Here is a 22,260-nt window from a genome sequence, read left to right as displayed (position 1 = left end):
CAGCTTTGCAAGTAGTCAACTGAAGCACTTTCAGTCTCCTAAGCAAGATGCCAAGAAGAACAACACTTTCAGGAACAGAACACTGTCAATTGGTTAAGAGAGCCTAACAGCAGTTCTTAAAAAGGTTCTGCACTGATGTGGTCATTTTTATTTTAGGCAGCATAGTAGTAAATAAATCTACCTGTAAAACATATTGCAGGTTTAGATTACACATGTTGAAACATTTGGCAACTGGACTTTTTGCCACTCTTACCTTTATTAGCAACAGATTTTAGCAGTATCTTCTCAAAGTGGCTGAAATATTCTTCATCCTCCAAATTTTTTTTCACATCTTCCAAACAAGTCTTAATTCTCAGAGAAGTAAGGACAGAGTAAGTTGCATTCTGAAGTAGATCAAACTTCTGGCTTTAGTCACAGAAAGATGTGTTCCTGTAAGCAGAACTTCACCTTTATTCACAGTGCTTCTAGCTTGTTTTTCATTTCCTACCCCAAAATCTACTTCAGTTCACCCTAGAAGATATGAGCACCAAACACAGATGGGTAAGATAAATATTACCACGGGTTACACGAAGTTTTCTTTCAGTCACTGAAACGCTCCTATTAATATCCTAAACCTTTACAGTAGAGGCCACCTGCTGTCCCTTAGAGAGAATAGCAGACAGTTACAGAAAATGCCAGCCCTCTTGAACTGAAAATCGAATGCTTGCAATGCTCTTCTCTGGAATGCTCAGTATCAATTTCCCCTGGTGTGACCAAGAAGCCTTCCACTCACTTCCAAAGTGAACTGACTTGCACACTTCTTATTTCTGGGTGGTCTGTCTTCTGCTCTGCATTTGTATTCCCCTATTTTGGCAGAGGATAGTAACAGAGTTAATTTGTAGTCTGTAACCAAAGCAGCGTAAGGGATTCTACAACCTTGTTTGTTGCAGACAGTCATCATCTTAGTTTTACTCTCCACAATGACCTTCTGCTTTGCAATTATGTTTGTTTTATTTGTTCCAAGTTATGTCACCTAGCATCCAAGCATAATCCAATGTATTTCATAGACCACAAACCTTCCTCTATGCTATTAAAGTCACTGTTTAAGAGCATGCCTATTCAGAATCAGATGCAAACTTGGAGACTGAAGCTGACCTCGAGGAGGGTAAGTGTTAAAGCAGAGCAATCCCAATTGTACTTAATGAAGTGACTTTGTCCTCTGACTTCCCTCTCAGGATGTATTAAAAATTTGACTTGTATTCAGTTCTTTACTTACATAAGGTCAATGCTCCCCCATGAAGGTAAGCATATGTCTCACCAAAACCAGAGTTACCAGCAGAGAACCACTTTGAAAAGACTGGAAACTTTCCAATTACAAGCCTCAACCAACAGTTTAAGCCACCTTAAATCTAAATGACAAACATGCCAAGTAAGCAAATGCAGAAGACACACTGTATGCAAGAATGAGGGAGTGGAAGTGATATATATCCTGAGGGCAGATCATTAACAGCTAGCTCAGAAATTAGATTAAGTATGTGAACAGTAATACTTCACAGTTAGGGGAATAAACAGCATTTCTCACTGAAGATCATAACAGATGAAAATGGTGCTTCAAATACATAGGGCTTGCAAAGAAAGGCATTTATGGAGATATGCAGGATCTTTCCTTTCCCCAGAATGAAGAACATTACTTCAAAGAAACATGACAGCAAGATTCAGCCTTCTAAAATGAACACAAAATCAGAGCCTGGCCTCTCACAAAAAAAGCAGCAGCTTCAGAAATAAGTTTTCCTGACTACTGAAAACAGTACATTGTCTGGGTTACAGTACAAGGTCACAGAAAATACAAAAACAAAACAAAGAAAAAACTCCCCCAAACCACAAAGACAACCTACCATAACAACAACTAAAAACCCCAAACCAATCAACAAAAAACAAACACAAAAAACCCCAAAACCAAAATACAAACAAACCCAACCTACAAACCAACCCAAAACATAATCCAGAAGTAAAAATTCAAGCTGAAATCATGTCATCATGATACAATCATGGAATCAAGCAGGTTGGAAGAGACCTCCAAAATCATCCAAGACAACCTAGCACCCAGCCCTATCCAATCAACTAGACCATGGCACCAAGTGCCTCATCCAGGCTTTTCTTCAACACCTCCAGGGATGGTGACTCCACCACCTCGCTGGGCAGCCCATTCCAATGCCAATCACTCTCACTGGCAAGAACTTCCTCCTAACATCCAGCCTATACTTCCCCTGGCACAAGACACTGTGTTCCCTTGTTCTGTTGCTGGTTGTCTTGGCTCCTGCAGCCTGGATGCACAACAGGCTACACACACAAGAAGAAAGCTTCAGAAACTGCATAGAATTAAACTAATTTTGTAGAAAATAAGTTTTATTTGCCTCCTTTCATACACTGTTTGAAAAAGAAATGCACATTCATACAGTTTGCCTTTCCCAGTGCATGTCTGGATTTGCTCAGAGAGTCATGACTATCAAGGCAAAAAGTGCCCTTGAAATCATTTCAGACACATTGTATTTTGACTGTAAAGCATCCAAAGTTACTAATTTTCTAATTATCACTTGAAAAGAAACGCTGCAGGTGTTTCTTCTCAGATTCACGCATGTAATTGTCCCACACTGGGAAGAGGAGACAGGCCTGAAACAAAGAACTGAGAAGCCAATGGCTAATACTCCTTCCAGGTAGAGCTAAAGATAGGTTCTCTACATCATACTGAGTTGGGACATAAAAATAAAAATCAGGTGGGGAACTTGCTCTTTTCAAAAGCTCTAAAACAGAAAAGAAAACATTGCTTCAAAAGTATGAATCAGCCACTGGTACTCAGAGTTTGTTTGCAAACAAAGCACTCTTCCCCTAGTTGCTTCTCATGGTCAGGTCTCTTTCCTGTTGATAGTGACTATGGGATTTGTTTCCTGCTGCTGCTTCTTAAACACTTCAGGAAGAGGAGTAAATTCAACTCATTCATCACAAGAGGTATTAACCCATCAAGTAGCCCCTACAGAAAACAAAATAAGTTAGGAAAAAAGTTAGCAAACACAGGCAGCAGTCCTCAAAAACCAATAAACACACTGACTTATACCAAAGATTTCAGACTGTCAAAAACCTCAGCTGATTGAGTCCACTTCATACAATAAATCCTGCCTGAGGTACAGAGTGGCCATCTTCGCTCCTTCCTCAGCTGACTTTCTTCAATGAACATTAGAAACAGATTCACCTGCTCTGAATCCAGCTTTGGTAATTGGTATCTTTGAAGCTTTGGTTGCCCCCTATATAGAAAATCCCTTACTTGTAACCATTGCACAAACTACATTCAGTGTAACTTGACATTTTTCTGGCACTCAATACAACTCTGGTCACTTTTTCTCTTCCATTTCTCTGACTGTTTCTTTAAGGAGTTTAAGAAAGATGTAAATGTACTCAGTAAAACAAAAAAATACATAAATGAAGCAAGGAAATACAGAGCAGGTCCCTACCCAGCTTCCTGCTGGCAGGGAACTCATCACTTCCATGTAACAAAGCAAACTTTGTAACAACATTGCAAAAAAAGCCAAAACATTTAAAGAAAGCAGGACTTAAAAATTACAGTAATTCAACACCTCGTGGAGCCGCTCCAAAAATTAACCACCAGTAAAATCAAGCATCAGGTTTCAGCTATGCTAAATGAAATAGATGGACTGAGAAATAAAGAAGAACAGGGAAATGAAAATCCTGCATGTGGATTTTGCACAGCCTGAAAGCTGCCTATCTTTTCTACTTTTTGATCTGTGAATATAAATGTAGACATAGTGTGACAAGCAGGACCGGAAAAGCAATTGTTCACTTGGAGAAGCCACACCTTGAATAGTGAATTCAGTTTTGGGGCCCTCACCACAACAAAGACTTTGAAGTGCTGGGGTAGGTCCAGAGAAGGGCAGAGAAGCTGAAGGGTCTGGGAGCAGGTCTGGTGAGGGGCAGCTAAGGGAACTGAGATTGCTAAGTCTGGAGAAGAGGAGGTTGAGGGGAGACCTTCTCACTCTACAAATCCCTGAAAGGAGGGTGAAGACATGTATGTGTTGGTCTCCTACATTCATAGAATGGGTTAGGTGGGAAGGGACCTTAAAGATCTTCTAGTTCCAACGCCGTTGCCACAGGCAGGAACACCTTTGACTAGATCAAATTGCTTAAGGCCTCATCCAACCCAGCCTAGAACACCTCCAGGGAGAGGGCACCCATAACCTTCCTGGGCAACCTGTTCCGGTATCTCACCACCCTCACTGTAAAGATTTCTTCCCAATATCCAGTCTGAATCTACCCTCCTCAAGCTTCACAGAATCACAGGATCATTCTGGTTGGGAGAGACCCTCAGGATCATCAAGTCCAAGAAATATGCCTACTCTGTTAGGTTCACCCTAAACCATATCCCTAAGCACCGCACCCAGACAACTTCTAAACACATTCAGGGCTGGTGACTCAACCACCTGCCTGAGCAGCACACTCCAATGCCTGACCACTCTTTCTGTGAAATTTTTTTTCCTAATGTCCAGTCTAAACCTACTCAGTTGCAGTTTGAGGCCATTCCCTCTTGTTCTATCACTATTTACCTGTGAGAAGAGACCAGTGGCAGTCTCTCCACAATGTCCTTTCAGGTAGCTGTAGACAGCGATGAGGTCTCCAGTCCATTCCCTCACATCCCATCACTATAAGCCCTTGTAAAAAGTCCCTTCCTACTAGTGTCTCCAAGAACAAGTGATAGGACATGAGAAATGGCCTCAAGATGGAGCAGGGAAGGTTTACATTGGATATTAGAACTTCTTGACTAAAAAGGTTCTCAAAGACTGGCACAGGCTCCCCAAGGAGATAGCTGAATCCTCAGCCCTGAAGGTGTTTAAAAGATGTAGAGGTGTAGCGCTGAAGGACAAGTGAGCACCAGACTTGGCTGAGTTAATGATTGGACTTGATGATCTTAAAGGTTTTTTACAACTGAAAGGATTCTATGATTAAAACATCACCTACATTTTCTATGTCAAAGTTACGTTCAGCTGTTCAGCAACAAAAACATCATCTTGATGGTAGGTCTGCTCTGAATCTTTCTGAACACTTCTTACTGTTGTCATCAGTTCCTCTAGTTATGAAGAAGTTTTGTCACTTATAAAGAACTCAATTGCCTTTCTTCAACACTTCTTTGACACATTTCTTCCTCAAAGTCTTAGCTTGGTATTACTTTAATATGACCAATACATACTTAGTGTATGTTAAAACTCACTGTAAGTCAGACTCATTGTCTTCTGACAGACCAAAAGCCATAACCTCTTTCTTTAAAGACAGCATGATTATATAGTAGCTGGCCCTAAAAAAGCATCTCACATTATCCAAAGTAGTTTGTTCCAAAAGAGCAGTAAAAAAAACCACCAAACTTATAGCTAGGCTGCAGACCTCATGTTACTCTTAAATTTAACATAGGCATATACAAACCACAAAAAGAGAAGAAAAAGCTGAAGGGGTATGACATCACTTACGGTAATTTCATCCTCATGAAGACTCTGGCCATGAAGAAGCTCAAAAGCACACTGACAAATCCAATGAAAAGCAAAAGAAATCTGTTCAGCTTGGGGATATTTGGTGCATTGGATCGATCCAGAATTATGAATCCTAGGCCACCCATCGTGAAGAGAAAGCTGGATGCAAGCCCTTCCATAATATATTGCCCATTTACTCTGAAGAAAAACACAAGGAGGAGGTGAAGAGGGAGAAGAGAGATAAAAAACCACCTATTTACATTTCACAACCTGCTCTGGCTGTACAAACACACAGGACGATTACAGTTGACTTTCTAACATAAAAAACAGGTATGGAAACTGACATTATGCAATTCTATTAAGTCTTTACTATGCCATTTATCTCCAAACTGGATATTCTGCAAGGTGACCTGTCAAGCATACTGATGGTTTTACATTCACTGCACATATTGTCAGTCCAAAGCCAAATTTCCTTCTCACAAAGCTCAGAGAAGGGAAGCAGAGAGGCAGAAACAATATTGCACTTGGATCATGAGTCTTCTGTATCCCACAGTCACCAAAACCTTTTCCTATCACTATTAGCAACCTCACAAAAATAGGAACCTATTAGCAACCCTCACAAAAAATGCCAATAGAGAAACAAAGATTATCACTGTTGTCTTATATCCTGAAAAAAAATGTCATCTTCTTTCATGTTGTGCTAGTTTGAGGCAGGCTAGAATGTTTTGGTGAGAAGGATTAGATCATAGGCTGGGAAATCAAAACAGTGGTGATGTCTACTTCCCTCAAAGGCTTGCTGAGATGTATAAAAACATCAGTCAAAACATACATAAGACACTTGGCATCACTCTCGCTTGGGCTGCTGGCTGAGCTGCATCTCTCCAACCTCACCCTCCATTTTGGGCTAATCCACTTTGCTTCTTAACCCTCTGCCAAACCTCCATTCTTCCTTGGGACTGGGGTAAGGTTGAGAGGGGTAGGGGGAAGGTGAACGGGCAGTTGAGAGCCCCTCCTGGGGACTCAGGTTTCTGGGAGGGCTGTTGTGTTTCTGTATTACCTTTTACCTTGTATATTTCTGTCTATAGCTGTATATACTGTAAATATCTGCTTGTATATTGTGCTAGCTGTAAATATAAGCTTCATTCATATTTCCAGAGCTGGCTGAGTCTGGTCTGGCTGATTTCTAAAGTGGGGGGGAGGCAGGGTACACCCAAACCATCACACATGTTGTTTTCATTGACACACACTGCAGTGCTATAAAGTCCCTGCATTTGCCTGATTTACCTACACTGCAGCAATCCAACCCTGTCAGAGACAGATACTGCTTCTAGTTCAAGTACCCAGGCCTATCCCAGGCCTCACAGATTCTAACATCTTTTTTGGTACTTAACAGAAACCACTATTGGTTTCCACACACAAAAAATACAGTTCTAAATGTAGACTTAATTCCTTCCAGACCTGTTTGTTACTAAGCCACATGTAGCTTATTTGGAGCAACAGAGGCAAAAGGCTCAAAGACGGTTGTGCATTTGCGACTATCTTCCCCACCCTCAGGCACAAGAGTCCCAATTAAACTGGAGTTTAGGAGACAGAGCCAAAAACTTAACAAACACAGGAGCTTGCAAAGAAACATCACAGGTTGTTTTTTTTCACTCTGAGAGTGGAAGAGCGCTGGAACAGACTGCCCAGAGAAGCTGCGGAGTCACCTTCTCCAAAGGCATTCCAAACCTATCTGGATGTGCTGCTGTATGGTTTACTCCAGGCGGTCCTGCAGCTGGACTACCTGACCTTCAGAGGCTAAGAGATACAATCAGATGTGCCAGACCTACTATAAAACTCAGCACTGCCAGCATGAAACCTTTCTCTTACCAGAGTTCTGATTTGTAGAAGATCTTAATGTTTCATCGATATGACTCAACTACAGACCAACACAGAACAGACCCTGCCTTGCAGACAGCGCTCAGTAAAAGAAGCAGATGCACAGCTCCGTGGGACAGGTTCATTCCCCTGCAGTTAGGCATCTGTAGCACCTTACTCTGCCGAAATAGATCCCTGCTCCTGTCCTTCTACCTGTATGCCAGGAAAGCCACCGGCCTCTGATGCCCGTGCTCGTCTGTCATCGACCCCACGCTGGGAGGCTCCACAATCACGTCATAGATAATACCTGTGGGGAGAAAAGCATCACCTTTGGCTGCTATCGGCAGACGAGAACTGCCCAAACATCGCGGTGATGCTCCGAGTTGGCCAAAGTTCGTGTTCTGTGACCGATGTGGAGCCAGACAAGGGCTCAGCAGTAGCAGTGGCTCTGCTACCCGGGGCAGGGGGCAGCAGCCCGCGCCGCAGATGCAGAGCTGCCCCGCAAGCAGGGTGTCCCGCTCCTCCCGCCCGCCCCACCGGCCCCGACCTCACCTCCGGTGATGAGGAAATAGGACACCACCACCAGCGCGTACACGGTCATGGCCGAGGGCATGTGCACCCAGCTCGGCCGCTTCAGTTTGATGTTGGGGCACTCGAGCACGGCGAAGGGCAGGCGGTACAGCGTCTCCATGGCGGCGGTGCGGCCAAACGCAGAGCCGCAGCCCGCTGCTCCCCAACCGGCTCGCCGCGCTGCGACCGCCCCCGCCACCGGACACGAAGGCGGAAACGGAAATCGGCTGCCGCGTCCCGGCAGGGAAAAGTACACACATTTTAAAACAGCAAATATAAACGAAGCACTCAAAAGTTATACCCAGGGTCAAATAAAAAACTAAGGTTTTTCCTATTTTAGTGAAAACGGATCTGAAAATTCCTCCCGTCCGCTGCCGAAGGGTCTATAGGCTTTACTTACCTGCTAGGACCTTTGAGTCCTGACGTGTCGGTGCCGAGTAACGGCGAGCGGCCGGGGCGGGCACGGGGCCGGGACTCCACGTGGCTGCTGCGGCGGGGCCGCGCCGCGGGCATGCGCTGGCTCCGGGCACGGCCCCCGGCCCGCCTGCGGGACGCCGTCCTGCTTGGAGACAGGTCCCACACCGGCGACCGGGCAGAGCAGTTTCCTGGCAAAGGGTCAAAGCGTGCGCCTCGTTCCCCCTGCTCACAAGTGGTCTTCCCCAGGGCTCTCTGCTGGGGCCAGTTCTCTTTGGTATCTTTATCAGTGGTCTGGATGAAGGGATCAATGCACACTCAGTAAGCTTGCAGGTAACACCACGCTGGGAGGTCACACAGACCCACTTGAAGGGTAGGAAGAGTTTTCAGAGGGGCCTAGGCCAGCTGTATGAGATTCAGCAAGGCCAAGTGCTGGGTCTTGCACTTGGGTCATAACCCCATGAACACTCCATGCTTAGGGCAGTGGCTGGAAATTTGCCTGATGGAAGTACACCTGAGGCTGCTGGTCAACAGCTGGCTGAAGAGGAGTCAGCAGTGTGCTCATGTGGATAGCATCCCGGCCTGTATCAGCAGTAGTGTGGCCGAGAGGAGGAAGGAAGTGATTGTCCTGTCCAGTGCTTGTACTCAGCACTGGCAGTTCTGGGGCTCTCATTACAAAAAGGACACAGAGGTATTGGAGTGCGTCCAGAGAGGGGCAACTAAACTGCTGAATGGTCTGGAGAACAGGTCTTGTGAGGAGCAGATGAGGGAAATGGGGTTGTTTAGTCTCGAGAAAAGGAGGCTGAGAGAATTCATTACTCTTTACATCTCCCTAAAAGGAGATTGGATGAAGGTGGATGTCAGTTTCTTGTCCCTGACATTTAAAAGGCAGAGAGGAAACGACCTCAGGTTGCACTCGAGGAGGTTTAGATTAGACATTAGAAGAAACTTCTTGACTCAAAGGGTTCTCAAACACTGTAAAAGGGTACCCAGGAAGGCAGTTAAATCCCTGTCCCTGCAAATGGCAGAGATGTGGTGCTGAGGGACATGGTTTAGAACCAGCCTTAGAAGAGTTAGATAACGGTTGGACTCAATAATCTTAAAGGTCTTTTCCAGCTAAAACAATTCTATGATTCTAAGATTTATCCATTCTGAACCTGACAAAATGATTTTCATGACTTAAGATACTATATTCTTGAGGAGGTACAGCTCATTTCACCATGCATAGTGTCAAGGCAGTTATCCTGACTTATGCCACCTCCTGTTGTTAAACCTAGGAGGCACCACCACCACTGTTTCGTTTACAGGCATTTTGACCCAAACTGCCAGCTCACTGCCACCAGGACAGGTCTTTTCATTAGTTCAGTTTCCTGTGACCTGTGTCTTGGATGACTGTACAGCCTGAGAAGCTCCACAGCCAGGCACAAGGTGAACAGATGGCATAGTCAGGGCACACATCTCAGAGCCACAGCCTGAGCAGGCTCAGCAAGTCATCTTAGAAACCTCTTTGAATGGCATCCTTACTGCTCCCATTAAGTCTGCGTACTCAGTGACTTCTCCCTTAGTGCAGTGGTAGAGTTCACTACTCTTTTAAAGTAGTTACTGGTAAAAACAGACCCTTGCTTCTTGTCAGACACTAAACAGTTCCATATTTCAGAGCAGAGGGTAAGGAATAACCCTGTACACACCATGTAATGCCAGAGTTATCCCAAGTGTTAAAGCACTCCTGGGGAGTGTTAGACATATGTACAGCTTTCCTTACACAGCAGAATAAAGCAAAGCAGCAAACCCAGGCCATTTCCACTTTTTTAGCATTGCTTTTTTCCATTACCATCACATCCTCAGTGATAAAGCAACAGAGCTTTGCTTCAATATCAGAGACCCAAAACTGCTACTCAAAAACCTAATTCTGGAAGCCATTAGAGGTCAGTTCCAGCTGTGCCCCGGAGCTCTGCTTGTGTCATACTTCTAACTGCTAACCCAGGAAGCACTTAAACAGAATACAGCAGCTGCAGCTTTCTTCCTGATGTAGGTGTAGCAGCATGCAATTGTCTGGTGGATGAAACACTCACTCCAAGGAATCACAGAATCATTTAGGCTAGAGAAGACTTTAAAAAATCATCTAGTCTGTCAACCCAGCACTGCCAAGTCACCATTAATCCATGTCCCTTAGCACCACATCTACTCAGCTGTTTAACCTCTTTAGGGATGGGGACTCTACCATTTTCCTGGGCATCCTGGTTTATGGGCAATTTGTCCACCAGAACTCTCAGATCCTTCTCTCCTTCTCTGCAGAGCTATTTTCAAGAAGCTCAACTCCTAACTGTACTGGTACACTGACTTTATTCCTCCCTAGGAAGTCATAGAATAACAGAATGCTTTGGGTTGGAAGGACCCTCAAAGTTCATCCAATTCCTCCCACAGTGAACAGGAACATCCTCAACCAGATCAGGTTGCACAGAGCTGGTTAGTGTGGAGAAAGGGCCAGCAGGTGACCCTAAACGTCCCAGAGCCAGGGCCTGAGGCCATATGGGTGCCATGTCATCATGCTCATTTTCTTGTGGAAGCCCACTGGCTGCTTGCAACATTTCCCAGGAGCCTTTGCTCCCTGACACATCGTCAGTGGGGCTGGCATTGTCACGAGGACCTGGGTTGGCCATTGCCAGGACACCTGGAGTGACCGCAGAGGGTGGAAACGGTGAGAGAAGACTCCCATATTCACTCACCGCAGGTGCTGGAGAAGCACTTCGGAACCTTCAGCATCTTCTGTGGTGTCTTTGTCTACAAGTGGCTTCCATGCTGCATAGGGAAGGGCAGAGAACAGCCAATCCAAGCACGTCTGGTTCCTGCTCTCAACCAAGGACTGGCAGGAGAAGCATGACTGGAAGAAGATGCAGGGTGTTGCTGCCAAGCTCAGACCCAGCAGAGCTGTTGCCTGGTTCCTGAAGTCTCTCAGAGGAGCATGAGCACATGGAGTGGGGTGACCAGCCACCCCTCCAGAACTGGCAGAAGAAACTTCTCTCACCTGTGGGGACAGAGCAAGTGCTGTACAACCACAGTAGCTCTTGATAACACGAGCAACAGCACTGGCAAAGAGAAACCCTTACAAGAAGTAAATGCCTCAGGGGCAACTACTCAGGTATTGGTTTGCATTGCCAGTTTTTAAATGTTTCTAATTTAATATTTTATGAATATATATATGTAAAAGTGCCTTTACCTGTCTGTGCTCTGGTTAATTCTGATCTCTAGCCAAGCACCATTTTTTTTAAGGGGGAAACAAAAATATCTGAAATCACAACATGCTGAGTTCCCTTTATTTGGCAACTCAGATGTGAATTAGATACCAACACCAGGGCACCAAATGGGCAAGCCCCAGACCTACATACATCTCAGGCAAAAAGAGTCTAGGCTGGACAACATGCCTTGGATGTAATCAAGACACTGAAAGATCTCCCACCTCAGCTTGTTGAGGGAGATTGATAGGCAATTTCATTACTAACTGGATGTTCCTCCCAAGGTCCCAGTGAGCTGTTTCATTCAAGGAAGGAAAACCTAATAGCCTAAAATCACTGCAATCTGAACACAGGTAAATTCAAAGCAGAAAACAGGCATATTTTTGTTTACAGGCTTCAAAAGCCACCTCCATCTAGTATCTTCCAAGCTGGCCACTCCTCAGTGCAACACTCACTGACCACATCCATTGGCTTGCTCATTACAGTGAAAATGTCCAGCCTGCAGCACACAGATGTGCCATGCACCTCCTGAAATACAGCTAGCCCTGTCTCCTTACCCTGACAATGCTCCACAGCTAACCCAAACCAGAGAACAGACACTGCTGCATAAGTATCATCTAGATATTTGATGCACATATTCACAGAATCATTTTGTTTGAGAAAGATCTACAAAATGATCAAGTCTAACCATAACCCTAACATTGCTAGGTCACTACCAATCTAAGGAATCAGACTATTCCCCACCACCCTCAGATTCAAGCAAGAGCACAAACAAAAGAATCTCCCTTAGGCCTATAAAAGTTCTCCATTTCTTTACATGACAATCTACTACCAACCTTCAGCCTTCTTTTGCTTTTCTTCTTCAGATAACTAATTTTCTTCTGATCCTCAAGTCCTCTGATGACTTCAGAGATGTTGCCATGAAAAAACACAACCAACACAACTTGCTCAGATACTCAAAGATCTCTACAGAACTAGAGGACAATGCTGGGAGACCTCTTTCACCAGACCTAATTCCACCTGATTTCTCTATCTGTGGGTAGCACAGGACACAGCATCCCAAAGACAGGGTTTATTGTACCAAAACACAATTCTACACAAGCTGTGAGAAGCAGCTCCACCAGGTTTCACTAGTGTATAGAACAACAGGACACAAGAAAAGTGGAACTCTCATTTATTGGGCTGAAACTACAAATAGATTCACTTTGACTTCTGGCTCTGTGCTTGTGCCTTCAACACTTTCACAACGATCTTCTGCTCCTCAATAAGAAAAGCTCGCTTGATTCTGGAAAGGAAAAAACAACCTTAGGACATGTGTCTTCTCCAGTAAAAACACAAAATAAAACCAAGTCACAGCTACTTTTGCTGTCTCAAACATTCACTGCCCATGTGGTGTCAGTTCCACAAGAACATAAAATGAGAAACCATCCATACTCTGGTCAGCATCAAAAGACAGGCATGGTGGCACTTCAGAAATACGGTGGGGTCCATGGAAGAAGGCCTATTGTGTGCCTGCAAAATTCAGAGCAGCTTGCAGACAAGCAAGGCAACATTTGACAGATGAATATGGACATTAACATAGCTGCTAACTTGAAAGGTAAAACACTAAACTCCTCAGTGGCAAACTAATTTAGTTGTTCTTAAAAGTCAGAGTGGGTATGATCAGTCATAGTCAGATCTCTTCCTCAGAGCTATGGAAAACTTTGCATGAGTTCAGTTACCAAAATCACAACGGTTCCCCTCTCAGGATTACAGCTCCTCTGAACATAAACAAGGAAAACCCTGGCAGGGCAAGTCATGCCCTAATACAATTACTTATGGAAGCCATGTAAGGCCACTGTACAGATGGATGAAGCGATACTGCTCAGATCAACAGCTCACCTCACAACTTAAAAGCACAAGCATACCATCCACACTCCTTAAAACATTAAAATGCTGCTTGAAATGCATTTGGTACAGATGCTTACTTCTGCAGTACACAGACACCTAAGCAAATGCAGGAGAAAACCTGCCAATATAGGAAGGAAGCACCGTGTGTTTTGACTGAGGCAAAATAAGGCACAATTATGCATTAAAAATGACATTCAGGAGGTTCATCAAATATTTGGGAAAACACTCAAAAAAAATGCCTTTGAAAAAAGTTCTGTTACAGATCTCCAGCATGGAAGGTGGGATAATCCATTTTCTGTGGCATCTAATACAACCTAGAACTCATGCAAAAAACAGAAAACAAATGCTGGCAAGATGAAAAAAATGGCATCAGACTGCTGACTCCAGAGAGCTGCTCTGATTACCAGTTGTCGAAGGCAAGAAGCTGGTCAGAGGCGAGATCGAGGTACCGACGAGTCAACTCAGCAGCTAGCTATGCAGTACCCTTTATTAGGGCAGTGCAATGTCTGAAACAGTGCTCAGAGAAGGTGTGCACAATCAGCTTGGGGCTGGCACAAGTGGACAGTACAGATTGGCTCAGAGTTATGTGTAAGGTGCAGATAGGTTGCCCTGTGTCAAAACAACCTGCGGTGTCCGCTCCAGGGCGCCGGCAGGCTCAGCCCCCTGCAGGTGTGCGTGCGTTGCTCACCGTCCACAGCTCAGCTTCCTGAGCCAGCAGTGGCTTAAGCACACTTCCCCGCATGAGTTCTCATGTTTACCAGCTCATGTCCTGCTGCGGGAGAATTCTCCCACAACCAGTCACCAAGAGGATGTGTTCTTGTATTACACATTTCTCTTCACACTTGTCCAGGATGCACAGGATGTACAGTTGTCACACAACAAAACTGAATTCAGTCAGGCCCAGCAAAGGCTATGGTAAAGCTTGGGCATTTAAAGACGCCTAACACGCAACCATTTATTACCTTTTAATACCAAAATACCACAGAGACAGATGATCTTACACTAGTATCTTTGGACAAGATAAAAGAATAGGACAAAAGAGAAAAAATCTTTACACTGGGGACTCACTATGAAAACCAAAAATGTAGAATGAGCAGAGTTTAGCACCAAAGCAAAAGTACAGTAAGAAATTATGAACAATGACTCTACAAAGAAGTTGCATGCACCAACTAGTTCAAACCCAAGAGATAAAATCATATGCATCACTGCTTATGTGCCTTCATGCTTACGCTCTTTTATTACAGTAACATCAGACAAGAGTCTTCCAAGTCTTGGTCCCTATTATGAAACAGTGAGATGTAAAAATCTGATATGAAACAACCTGAAGAATATAAAGTTAGCTGTCTGCAAGCTTACCGGTCACGGACACACTTAGCACACATGGAACCACCATAGGCTCTGCTAACATGCTTCTTTGTTTTTGACAACCTCATAAGAACTTTAGGACGCACAGCACGAACCTACAGAAAGCAAAACCAGAAAGCCTGTGTTATGACACTAATTTTGCATGGCAGTCTTACTAAAGTCCACTCTGATGGCTTCAAAAAGCAGCAACACCTGAAGCTGGCTACTCGAGATACAAAAAGTATTGACTCGTCACAGCTTGTTGTGTGTGCCCACATTCAGCATTCCTCAGCTCTCTTTTTGTTCTACCACAGGTGTTTAGAAATATGTTAATTGTAAGATTGGCTTTTTAATCTTTTTCCCAAGGATAGGAACTGCTCAAAGATCAACATCACTCAGACATTCCCATCACTGTTAAGAGCTGTGATGTCACACCAAAGAAAAACACATTTTGGTGAAAAGTATCATGTCAAAATCTTTAATTCCTGTTTTTCTGAAGCTGAAAGTCAAAACTGACTTGGTTTGTCTGAAAGGCTAATAGAGCCAATTTAGGCTTCTAAACCTGCTACAGAACTAGCTCAGCCTAGCTCTGAAGAATTTCAGCCAGCTGCAAATCAAGAGGGCTCACATGTAACAGCAGCAGAAATCACCAGGCACTTACTCCTTCAGCTTTCAAAGTTTATTTTATCAGTTAAGCTTTACAACATTTAGGTAACAGTATTTTAAAGAAGAAAGCTGTTCTAAAGAGAATTCATCAACGGACATATAATTCTACTCAAAATGGATCTTCACACTGAAAAAAAAAAAGACAGCTGCAAAGAAGTGTCTTCTGTGGGGCCAGTACTTACACCACGAAGTCTTCCTGGGCAAATACCACATGCTGACTTTGGTGCCTTCCCCACTTTCTTGGTGTAAAGGTAAACAATCCTGTTCCCAGGTGTTCGGGACCTAAGCACAGCAGAAAAATACTCAGTTAATAGATCAAAACATAAAATTAGTGTTCTCAAAACCCAAGTTTTCCCAGGAACTGTCTTACTTACAGTCTAGTCTTGTTGGAAGCTGTGTTGTAGGATAACCTACGGCGATAGGTCAAGCGCTGAACCATTTTGAACACCTAAATTAGATCAAAACAGAGTAGCACTCACTTAAGGGCTCAGTGTTCACAGGGATGTTCATGTATCACAGTACCACCTGCCCTGAAGCACCAGGTCAGATCTGAATCAGCAGCTGAGATTCTTTTAGTATTAACAAAGTTAAAACTAACTTCGAGGCCATCCTCATTTGGCCTGCATGATGTGACAGTGCCCTGTAGAACTGTGTACAGCTCTAGGTAGCAGTGCGTTCAATGAAAGCTTCGGGGGCGAGGGTGGAAACAGCTGAAGCAAACGCTATGTTCTCCGTATCTCAGTAACCGCCAAACTATTAAGCCTAGGCCCAGAGCAGAGCTTTCCTCGGGCCCAACACAACGCGACGCGAGCAGCGTCACCCGCAGTACCCAGCCCCTACAGCAGCGCAAAAAAGCAAAGGGCCAGCGAGACGTCGGCAGCCTTCAGAGCCTCACAGGAAACTCTCCCGCCGCGGGCGCTGGCGCTCTTCGGGTGCTGGACCCGGGGAGCGACTGGGCCGAGCGCCGCAATCCCCAGCCCCGGCCCGCTGCGGCCCGGAGACGCGAGTGCCCCTCGGAAGCCACCCAAGGAAGCCTTGAGAAGGCCCAGCCTTCTTGCTGCGCAGTTCTGCCCCCGCTGCCGGCCCAAGCACGGCCAACAGCGCCGGCGATCCCTCACCGCAGCCTTCCAGAGCCCTTAGCAGCCCTCACCGCCCACCAGACGGCGGATGGGGACGGATGCGCATCAAGAGCCCCCAGACACTCGCAGCCATACCTGGCGCCCACGGACCCGGAAGAGGAAGCGGAAACGCGGGAGGTCAACATGGAAACAGAGGCGCTCTTGAGCCGGAAGGAATAGCGGCGCCTGCGCTCTCTACCGCATCTCCGCCTCTCCTGAGGGAGTCGGCGCCACCGGATTGTACGGCGGGAGCCGCAGGGGTCCGCCGTGTTGTACGGAAGGAGGCGTAGGGGTCCGCCATGTTGTACGGAAGGAGGCGCAGGGGTCCGCCATGTTGTACGGCAGGAGGGAGGCGGGGCGCCGCTCAGCGGCCGAAGGCGAGGCAGAGCCGGGCAGCGGTGCTAGCCGCGGTGGGGTTGTGCGGGAGAGCACGGTAAAGGACGAAATACCCTGCGCTGTAGCTGCTCCGCTTTTCCCGGGCACCCTATGCACTCTCTCCTCCCACCGCTGCTTTTGTTTTTTTGTTCCGTGTTTTACTGAAATGATTTTTCTAACCTTCCCCAGAGCGGTTTGTTCTTTGCTAGGTGAGTCACCCACTTGTATGCCCATAAGCCGTGTCCCAGTCTGCTCTTCTCTCAATCGCAAGTGGCTGGCACGTGTTCTTCCGTGCCTAACCAGCAGGTAACACTCCTGTGCTCCCAGGCACACGGAAAGGATCAGTCCCCCTCGAAATCTGTTCCACTTCTCCTGCCAGCCTCAGTAAGGAGGGGGCTGCACCTCTCCTCTTTTTACAGTGGTCAGGTTGTTCAAGAATACCTCACCTTGAGCACACAAAGGCTGTCTTCACAGTTCTCCCCTCCTCCCAGGATGCCCGTTCACTGCTGCCCAACATGCTCCTTCCCAGGGCCTGCACCGGTCTGGCAGGGACTTTGGGGAGAGCACCTCAGTACCAGCTTGTGCCAAACATGTCCTCACTGCACCCCCAGCTCTGCTGGGAGTTTTGGGCAGTAAATCCTCTTGCCTGTACCAAGGCATGTATGTGCTGTCTCATGTGCTTTAGGGCAGGCACTTAAGCGTGAATATGAAGATATAAAACTCTTTGCTGGTGAGGTCAGAGGTCCACCTGTCCCAAAATCTCATTGCCAAGCCATAGGTACCTAGGAAAAGCACAGTAAACAGGACACGTCTGGCTGACCTTTCTCTGAATGCGCTGTCCCAGCCTTTAGCAGTTGGCATCTTAGGAGTTTCCTGAGCTGGGTTGTATTTTCAGACTTTTTAATATCTTCCAGAAGATCTCTGAGGAAAAAGAACAAAGGAAAGCAGTAAAGGAGCGTGAGATGGCTTCTCAGCAGCCACAAACGGCATTACAGCGGTGCCAGGTCTTCCAAATCTGCCATTTAAAAAACCTGAACACGCAGAATCTACCTCAAACAGCCATAGAACCACAGGATCATTAAGGCTGGAAAACACCTTGAAGATCATCAAGTCCAATTGTCAAACCACCACCACCACCACCAGCACTAAACCATGTCCTGGAGAGTCATGTCTATGTGTTTTTTTGAGGCCCTCCAGGAATGGTGACACCACAGCTTCTCTGGGCAGCCTGTTCCAATGCCTGACTTCATTTTGAGTGAAGAATTTTTCCCAATATCCAATCTAAACCTTGCCAATTGGATTGATCAAGGCTGTAGTAGTAAAGGAGGAGGAACACTTGTTGAAAGAAGCCCCATCAGATTACATTCCTTCTCCCAGATGTTTGCTTTAGCTCTCATTCCATGCATGCAAGTCCCTGACAAGCAGAGCTGGCCTTTTATGCTCTGAAATCAGCAACTGGCTGGCGACAGGAAGGCTTCTGCTATCCTCCCTAATGAATCCTGCTCCCACCACCTGGCACTAACACATTAAAGACCAAGAAGATTTTGAAACACTTTTTCATCCCTTCTGCTCCCCAGCCTCCATCACTGCTGGTGGTCCCATTCTGCCACACAAAGTCCTTCTCATGGGGTATGTGGATGCTGAACGCTTACTGCTGCAACTGATACTGAGTTGTGCAGGCAAAACCAGCACCAGTGATGAATCAGCGTCTGCAAGGCTTGAAATACTCTTTTGCTCACTGGCATGAGCAGTGTTCTGCAGTGATAGCCATGGCCCCACACATTAGATCACAGAATCATAGAACCTTAGAGGTTGGAAGGCACTTCCAGAGGTTATGGAGTCCAACCGCCATGCCAAGGCAGGACCCCCCAGGGTAGTTCATGCAGGAACACATCCAGGAGGGTTTTGAAAGTCTCCAGGGAAGGAGACTCCACAACCTCTCTGGGCAGCCTGTTCCAGTGCTCTGGCACTCTCATTGCAGAGAAGTTTCTCCTCATGCTGAGGTGAAACCTTCTACGTTCCAATTTGTAGCTGTTTATCTTACTGCTGCTGACCACCAAAAAGAAATTGGCCTCATCCACTTGACACCCACCCCTCAGATATTTGTGTACATTGATGAGATCTCCTCTCAGTCTTCTCCAGACTATGTGAGAAAAATGTGGAGGATGCCATCACGAGTGGCTTCATCTTGGCTTTTGGAGGGTAGAGGGTGCTCAGAGAGCTTTGATGTGAGCTCCTGGTCTTATTTATGGATTTGTAGCTCACAGTTCATTGTAGTGCATTCCCCTCTCCCCCTATTTTCGATCTATAATTATTTCACTTAATTATTGACTCTTTTTAAGTGCAAATTATGGACACCAGATTTTTTCTAACTCATGAAAGAACAGAAAACATGTAAGAACTAGATTTCAGGGTATATTTAAAACAGGAGCATATTTCAGCAAGTGAATTTCAGAGCAATTAGAGTATTTAATATGGACTTTCTAGGCCCAGAACCCTGAGGGGAATAAGAAAGCCAATTAAATTAGATTAAATAATCATGCCTAAATATAAAAGTGTAATGGAATCCAATTGTTAAAGAACAACACTATTAGATTATGATAGAGTAGTTTCGTTTAGATGTTGTCAGTGCAACAGGTAACCATTTCATTATGGAACAAAAGTACTGATATCTTTTTGAGCTTAACCCAATTTGAGCTCTAAACTCAGCTGGTGTAAATTTTAGAAGCTGTCAATTAAATTCCAGCACTTCACCTCTGCTAATGCACTGGCCTAGTTTTCCAAGTATCTCCAGTTTACTTTGTAAGAGGAGCAGGGCTGTCAGGCAAATGGTTTGCCAGAACACCTAGAAAGGTTAGCTTTATCACAACTGGTTTAATGCTATCTAAAGTGAGGATAAGGTTTGAAGCAGGGGCTCACTAAGCCCATTTTGTACAGATTAGTGCTAGTCAAGTGATTCTCTCATGTTCTTTTCTGCTCCTACTCATTCACAGTACCAAACTGTCTCTTTTGGGAGCAGTTATTTTCCATGTCCAACATGTCTCATTAACTCTTTCTGCTCTTTCTTCTTTCCTTGAATACAACAAAGGGGATGGATTAGCAAACGCACAACACATCGACTTGGAAAAGTAAGCGTGGCATCCTGGAAAACCTGTTTTCCCCCCTTTCTGGGGTCTCAGAGAAAGCATAAAGCCTGAGGATGTGGGCTTTTTTCCTTAAAAGGATGAGAGGTCAGCTTCCAGGGTTTATTTTCTTATTGGCAGTGTAAAGTTGGAAACCCCTTTTCCTTCAGAGAAGATTAGGAAGATGGTGTCTCTGACAGCAGATTAGTAATGTGGTACATTTTGCAGCAGCCATCGACCCATCACTGTGTTCTGTTTACAGACTAATGCTTCAATACACAGTTTAAAACCAGTTCTTGGTATGTTGACCTTAATTTTCCACGTGGTCCTCTCCTTAATTCTCTTTTCTCAAAGTTGTTGTCATGTGCACAGCTGTTCACTTGGTCACATGGGAAGTTCTGACAGAGGAAGAGCATGAGTGCCCAAATGACTAAGGGTCAAAAAGCTCTTCTGAACCTCTGGAAAGCGTATCCTACTGTTCTATTTTCAGGGATCTTTTGGGCCCCTGGAGGACTCCTCTGCACCATCAACTTCATAGGACTCTCCTACACTGTAAGCTTTGATTTAAAAACGAGGGATTGTTTTCACTTGTATTCTTTTGCTGCCCTAACCATCTTACACTGACAAAATTAAAGAGGTATGGAAAGGAAAGTGAGCCTGTATGCAAGCACATACTGAGTACTGTGGAGGAGAAGGAAAGATATAGCTAAGGGATCTACTGCTACTGCAGCCACAATACCATTCACAGTATCACAGAATCAACCAGGTTGGAAGAGACCTCTGAGATCATCCAGTCCAACCTAGCACCCAGCCCTATGCACTCAACTAGACCATGGCACTAAGTGCCTCATCCAGGCTTTTCCTGAACACCTCCAGGGGTGGTGACTCCACCACCTCCCTGGGTAGCCCATTCACTTACATAGCTACACATTCCTAGGAGCAGGAGAGGGATATGTGTTTTAGAGATATCTCATTGAAATCAGAATCCAGCATCAGGTGCTGCTTGGATACAACCAGCAGGATTAGGTCTGTAAATGAAAGACCAAGGTGAGGACCCTTGGAAAAGTGCTCTCAACTGCTGAGAAGGGCAGAAAGAAGAAGAGGTCCTATGGTCCCTTGTCTCTCCAGAGTTATTTTTGTTCTTAAAAATCCCATTATCTTCCCTGGTTAACTATGTGGCATGTGCCACAGTCTGATTGTATTAATTTCTATCAACATAACCTTCCACAACACGGGCCAGTGCAAATGATGTTAAGAGAAACTGTAGCTCATTTCCATTTCAGTGGAGCTTGTTAAACAAGCAAAATTATTTTGTAGCAAAGGGAAAAAACAATTTAGTGGAATGCACTCCTAGCACAGGGAAGTACATAACATCCTATTTGGGCTGAAACTTTTTCTGTCAGAAATGTCATAACCCCGTAAGAAAGAGAATTAAAATCCCGTTATTTTAATTTACATCTAGCCACGAGATAAGTAAAGTTATCATTGAAATTCTAATTAAATAGGATGATTGACTAAGGTAGGACATCAAAGAAGAGAAGTGAATATGATAAGTCAAAGTCTTATTAATTAGTCCGCGTGGAAGAAATTCCAGAGACGTCAAGCTGAGGCTGCTGCAAGGAGAAAAAAAGCAGACAAGAAAATGTGTGTTTCTTTGAAGTTAGGAACTGAGATAGTGATGGAGGTAATTGTGTCTGACTGGATCCAGTAATGAAGAGCCGTAAATCAGACCTAGGAATCGGAGGAAAGATTCTAGTAACGAATGTGGCTGCCCCCCTGCTGCGAAGAAACAGAATGCAGAGCTGACTAATTGACCCAGCCTATCTCCCAGTAGCTCTCTGTTATTATTTATTAATTTTTAATTTCTGAATTATTTACGTTCTGGGAAATTATTTTTGACAGCCTGTTAGGCGTGCCAAAGTTAATGGAGGATGAAAGGACCGGTACTAGAATTAGCAGGGATGTAGTCACAGGCTACTGAATTTAATGATTTTGGAAGGGAAAATTGATTTCACACAGCGTGTCACTTTATACTACTTTAGGGATACACCAGCTATTTGATTAATTGAGGAATAACCAACTCAAAGTATATTTGAAGTGTAAATGAATCACAGTGCTCAGCTGTTTATTTTTCCCCTTTGCTGATGAGAACACTGAGTTTGCT

The 22,260-nt window shown here is 45.0% G+C and overlaps 3 protein-coding genes across 6 annotated transcripts in view; all 3 read right to left on the bottom strand.

Moving 5' to 3' along the window:
* Positions 1-2,364: 2,364 nt before the first annotated feature.
* OSTC (oligosaccharyltransferase complex non-catalytic subunit) lies at positions 2,365-8,158 on the bottom strand. The gene is made up of 4 exons (XM_064148473.1): positions 7,917-8,158; positions 7,578-7,671; positions 5,508-5,705; positions 2,365-3,007 (listed from the first exon to the last, which is right to left on the bottom strand). Exons 1-4 carry the CDS (start codon positions 8,053-8,055, stop codon positions 2,989-2,991), a joined length of 450 nt encoding a protein of 149 aa, XP_064004543.1. The 5' UTR covers positions 8,056-8,158; the 3' UTR covers positions 2,365-2,988.
* Positions 8,159-8,262: 104 nt separating this feature from the next.
* LOC135178460 (uncharacterized) lies at positions 8,263-12,755 on the bottom strand. The gene is made up of 4 exons (XM_064149388.1): positions 12,713-12,755; positions 12,418-12,536; positions 11,075-11,373; positions 8,263-8,642 (listed from the first exon to the last, which is right to left on the bottom strand). The coding sequence occupies exons 1-4, from the start codon at positions 12,753-12,755 to the stop codon at positions 8,327-8,329; spliced, it is 777 nt and encodes a 258-aa protein (XP_064005458.1). The 3' UTR covers positions 8,263-8,326.
* The window catches only part of RPL34 (ribosomal protein L34), a 174,814-nt gene continuing 165,293 nt past the window's right edge, over positions 12,740-22,260 (bottom strand). The window contains exons 3-7 of one of the 4 annotated variants that reach the window (XM_064148476.1): positions 17,795-17,895; positions 15,856-15,929; positions 15,664-15,763; positions 14,828-14,931; positions 12,740-12,866 (exon numbers count right to left, since the gene is read on the bottom strand). In XM_064148476.1, the coding sequence (XP_064004546.1) occupies positions 12,782-12,866; positions 14,828-14,931; positions 15,664-15,763; positions 15,856-15,920 (354 nt within the window). In that variant the 5' untranslated portion in view covers positions 15,921-15,929; positions 17,795-17,895 and the 3' untranslated portion in view covers positions 12,740-12,781. Of the gene's footprint in view, positions 12,867-14,347; positions 14,750-14,827; positions 14,932-15,663; positions 15,764-15,855; positions 15,930-16,599; positions 16,668-16,695; positions 16,731-17,794; positions 17,896-22,260 lie in introns of those variants that run through there. The other 3 variants (XM_064148475.1, XM_064148477.1, XM_064148474.1) reach the window with 3 other exon arrangements.

This window comes from Pogoniulus pusillus, chromosome 9 (genome assembly GCF_015220805.1).
Source record: "Pogoniulus pusillus isolate bPogPus1 chromosome 9, bPogPus1.pri, whole genome shotgun sequence".
Lineage (NCBI taxonomy): Eukaryota > Metazoa > Chordata > Aves > Piciformes > Lybiidae > Pogoniulus > Pogoniulus pusillus.
The sequence above is the reverse complement of the archived record's forward strand: the minus strand, read 5'-3'. Positions and strand labels throughout refer to the sequence as shown.

Coding starts and splice junctions, on each gene's coding strand:
- LOC135178460 (XM_064149388.1), bottom strand. CDS start 12,755: ATGAGAGTTCCACTTTTCTTGTGTCCTGTTGTTCTATACACTA. Junction 12,537..12,712: donor TCCTGTTGTTCTATACACTA/GTGAAACCTGGT, acceptor GAGATCTTTGAG/TATCTGAGCAAGTTGTGTTG. Junction 11,374..12,417: donor AAAGCAAAAGAAGGCTGAAG/GTTGGTAGTAGA, acceptor CTGTCCCCACAG/GTGAGAGAAGTTTCTTCTGC.
- OSTC (XM_064148473.1), bottom strand. CDS start 8,055: ATGGAGACGCTGTACCGCCTGCCCTTCGCCGTGCTCGAGTGCCCCAAC. Junction 7,672..7,916: donor CTATTTCCTCATCACCGGAG/GTGAGGTCGGGG, acceptor TTCTCCCCACAG/GTATTATCTATGACGTGATT. Junction 5,706..7,577: donor GTGGCTTTCCTGGCATACAG/GTAGAAGGACAG, acceptor GTTTTTCTTCAG/AGTAAATGGGCAATATATTA.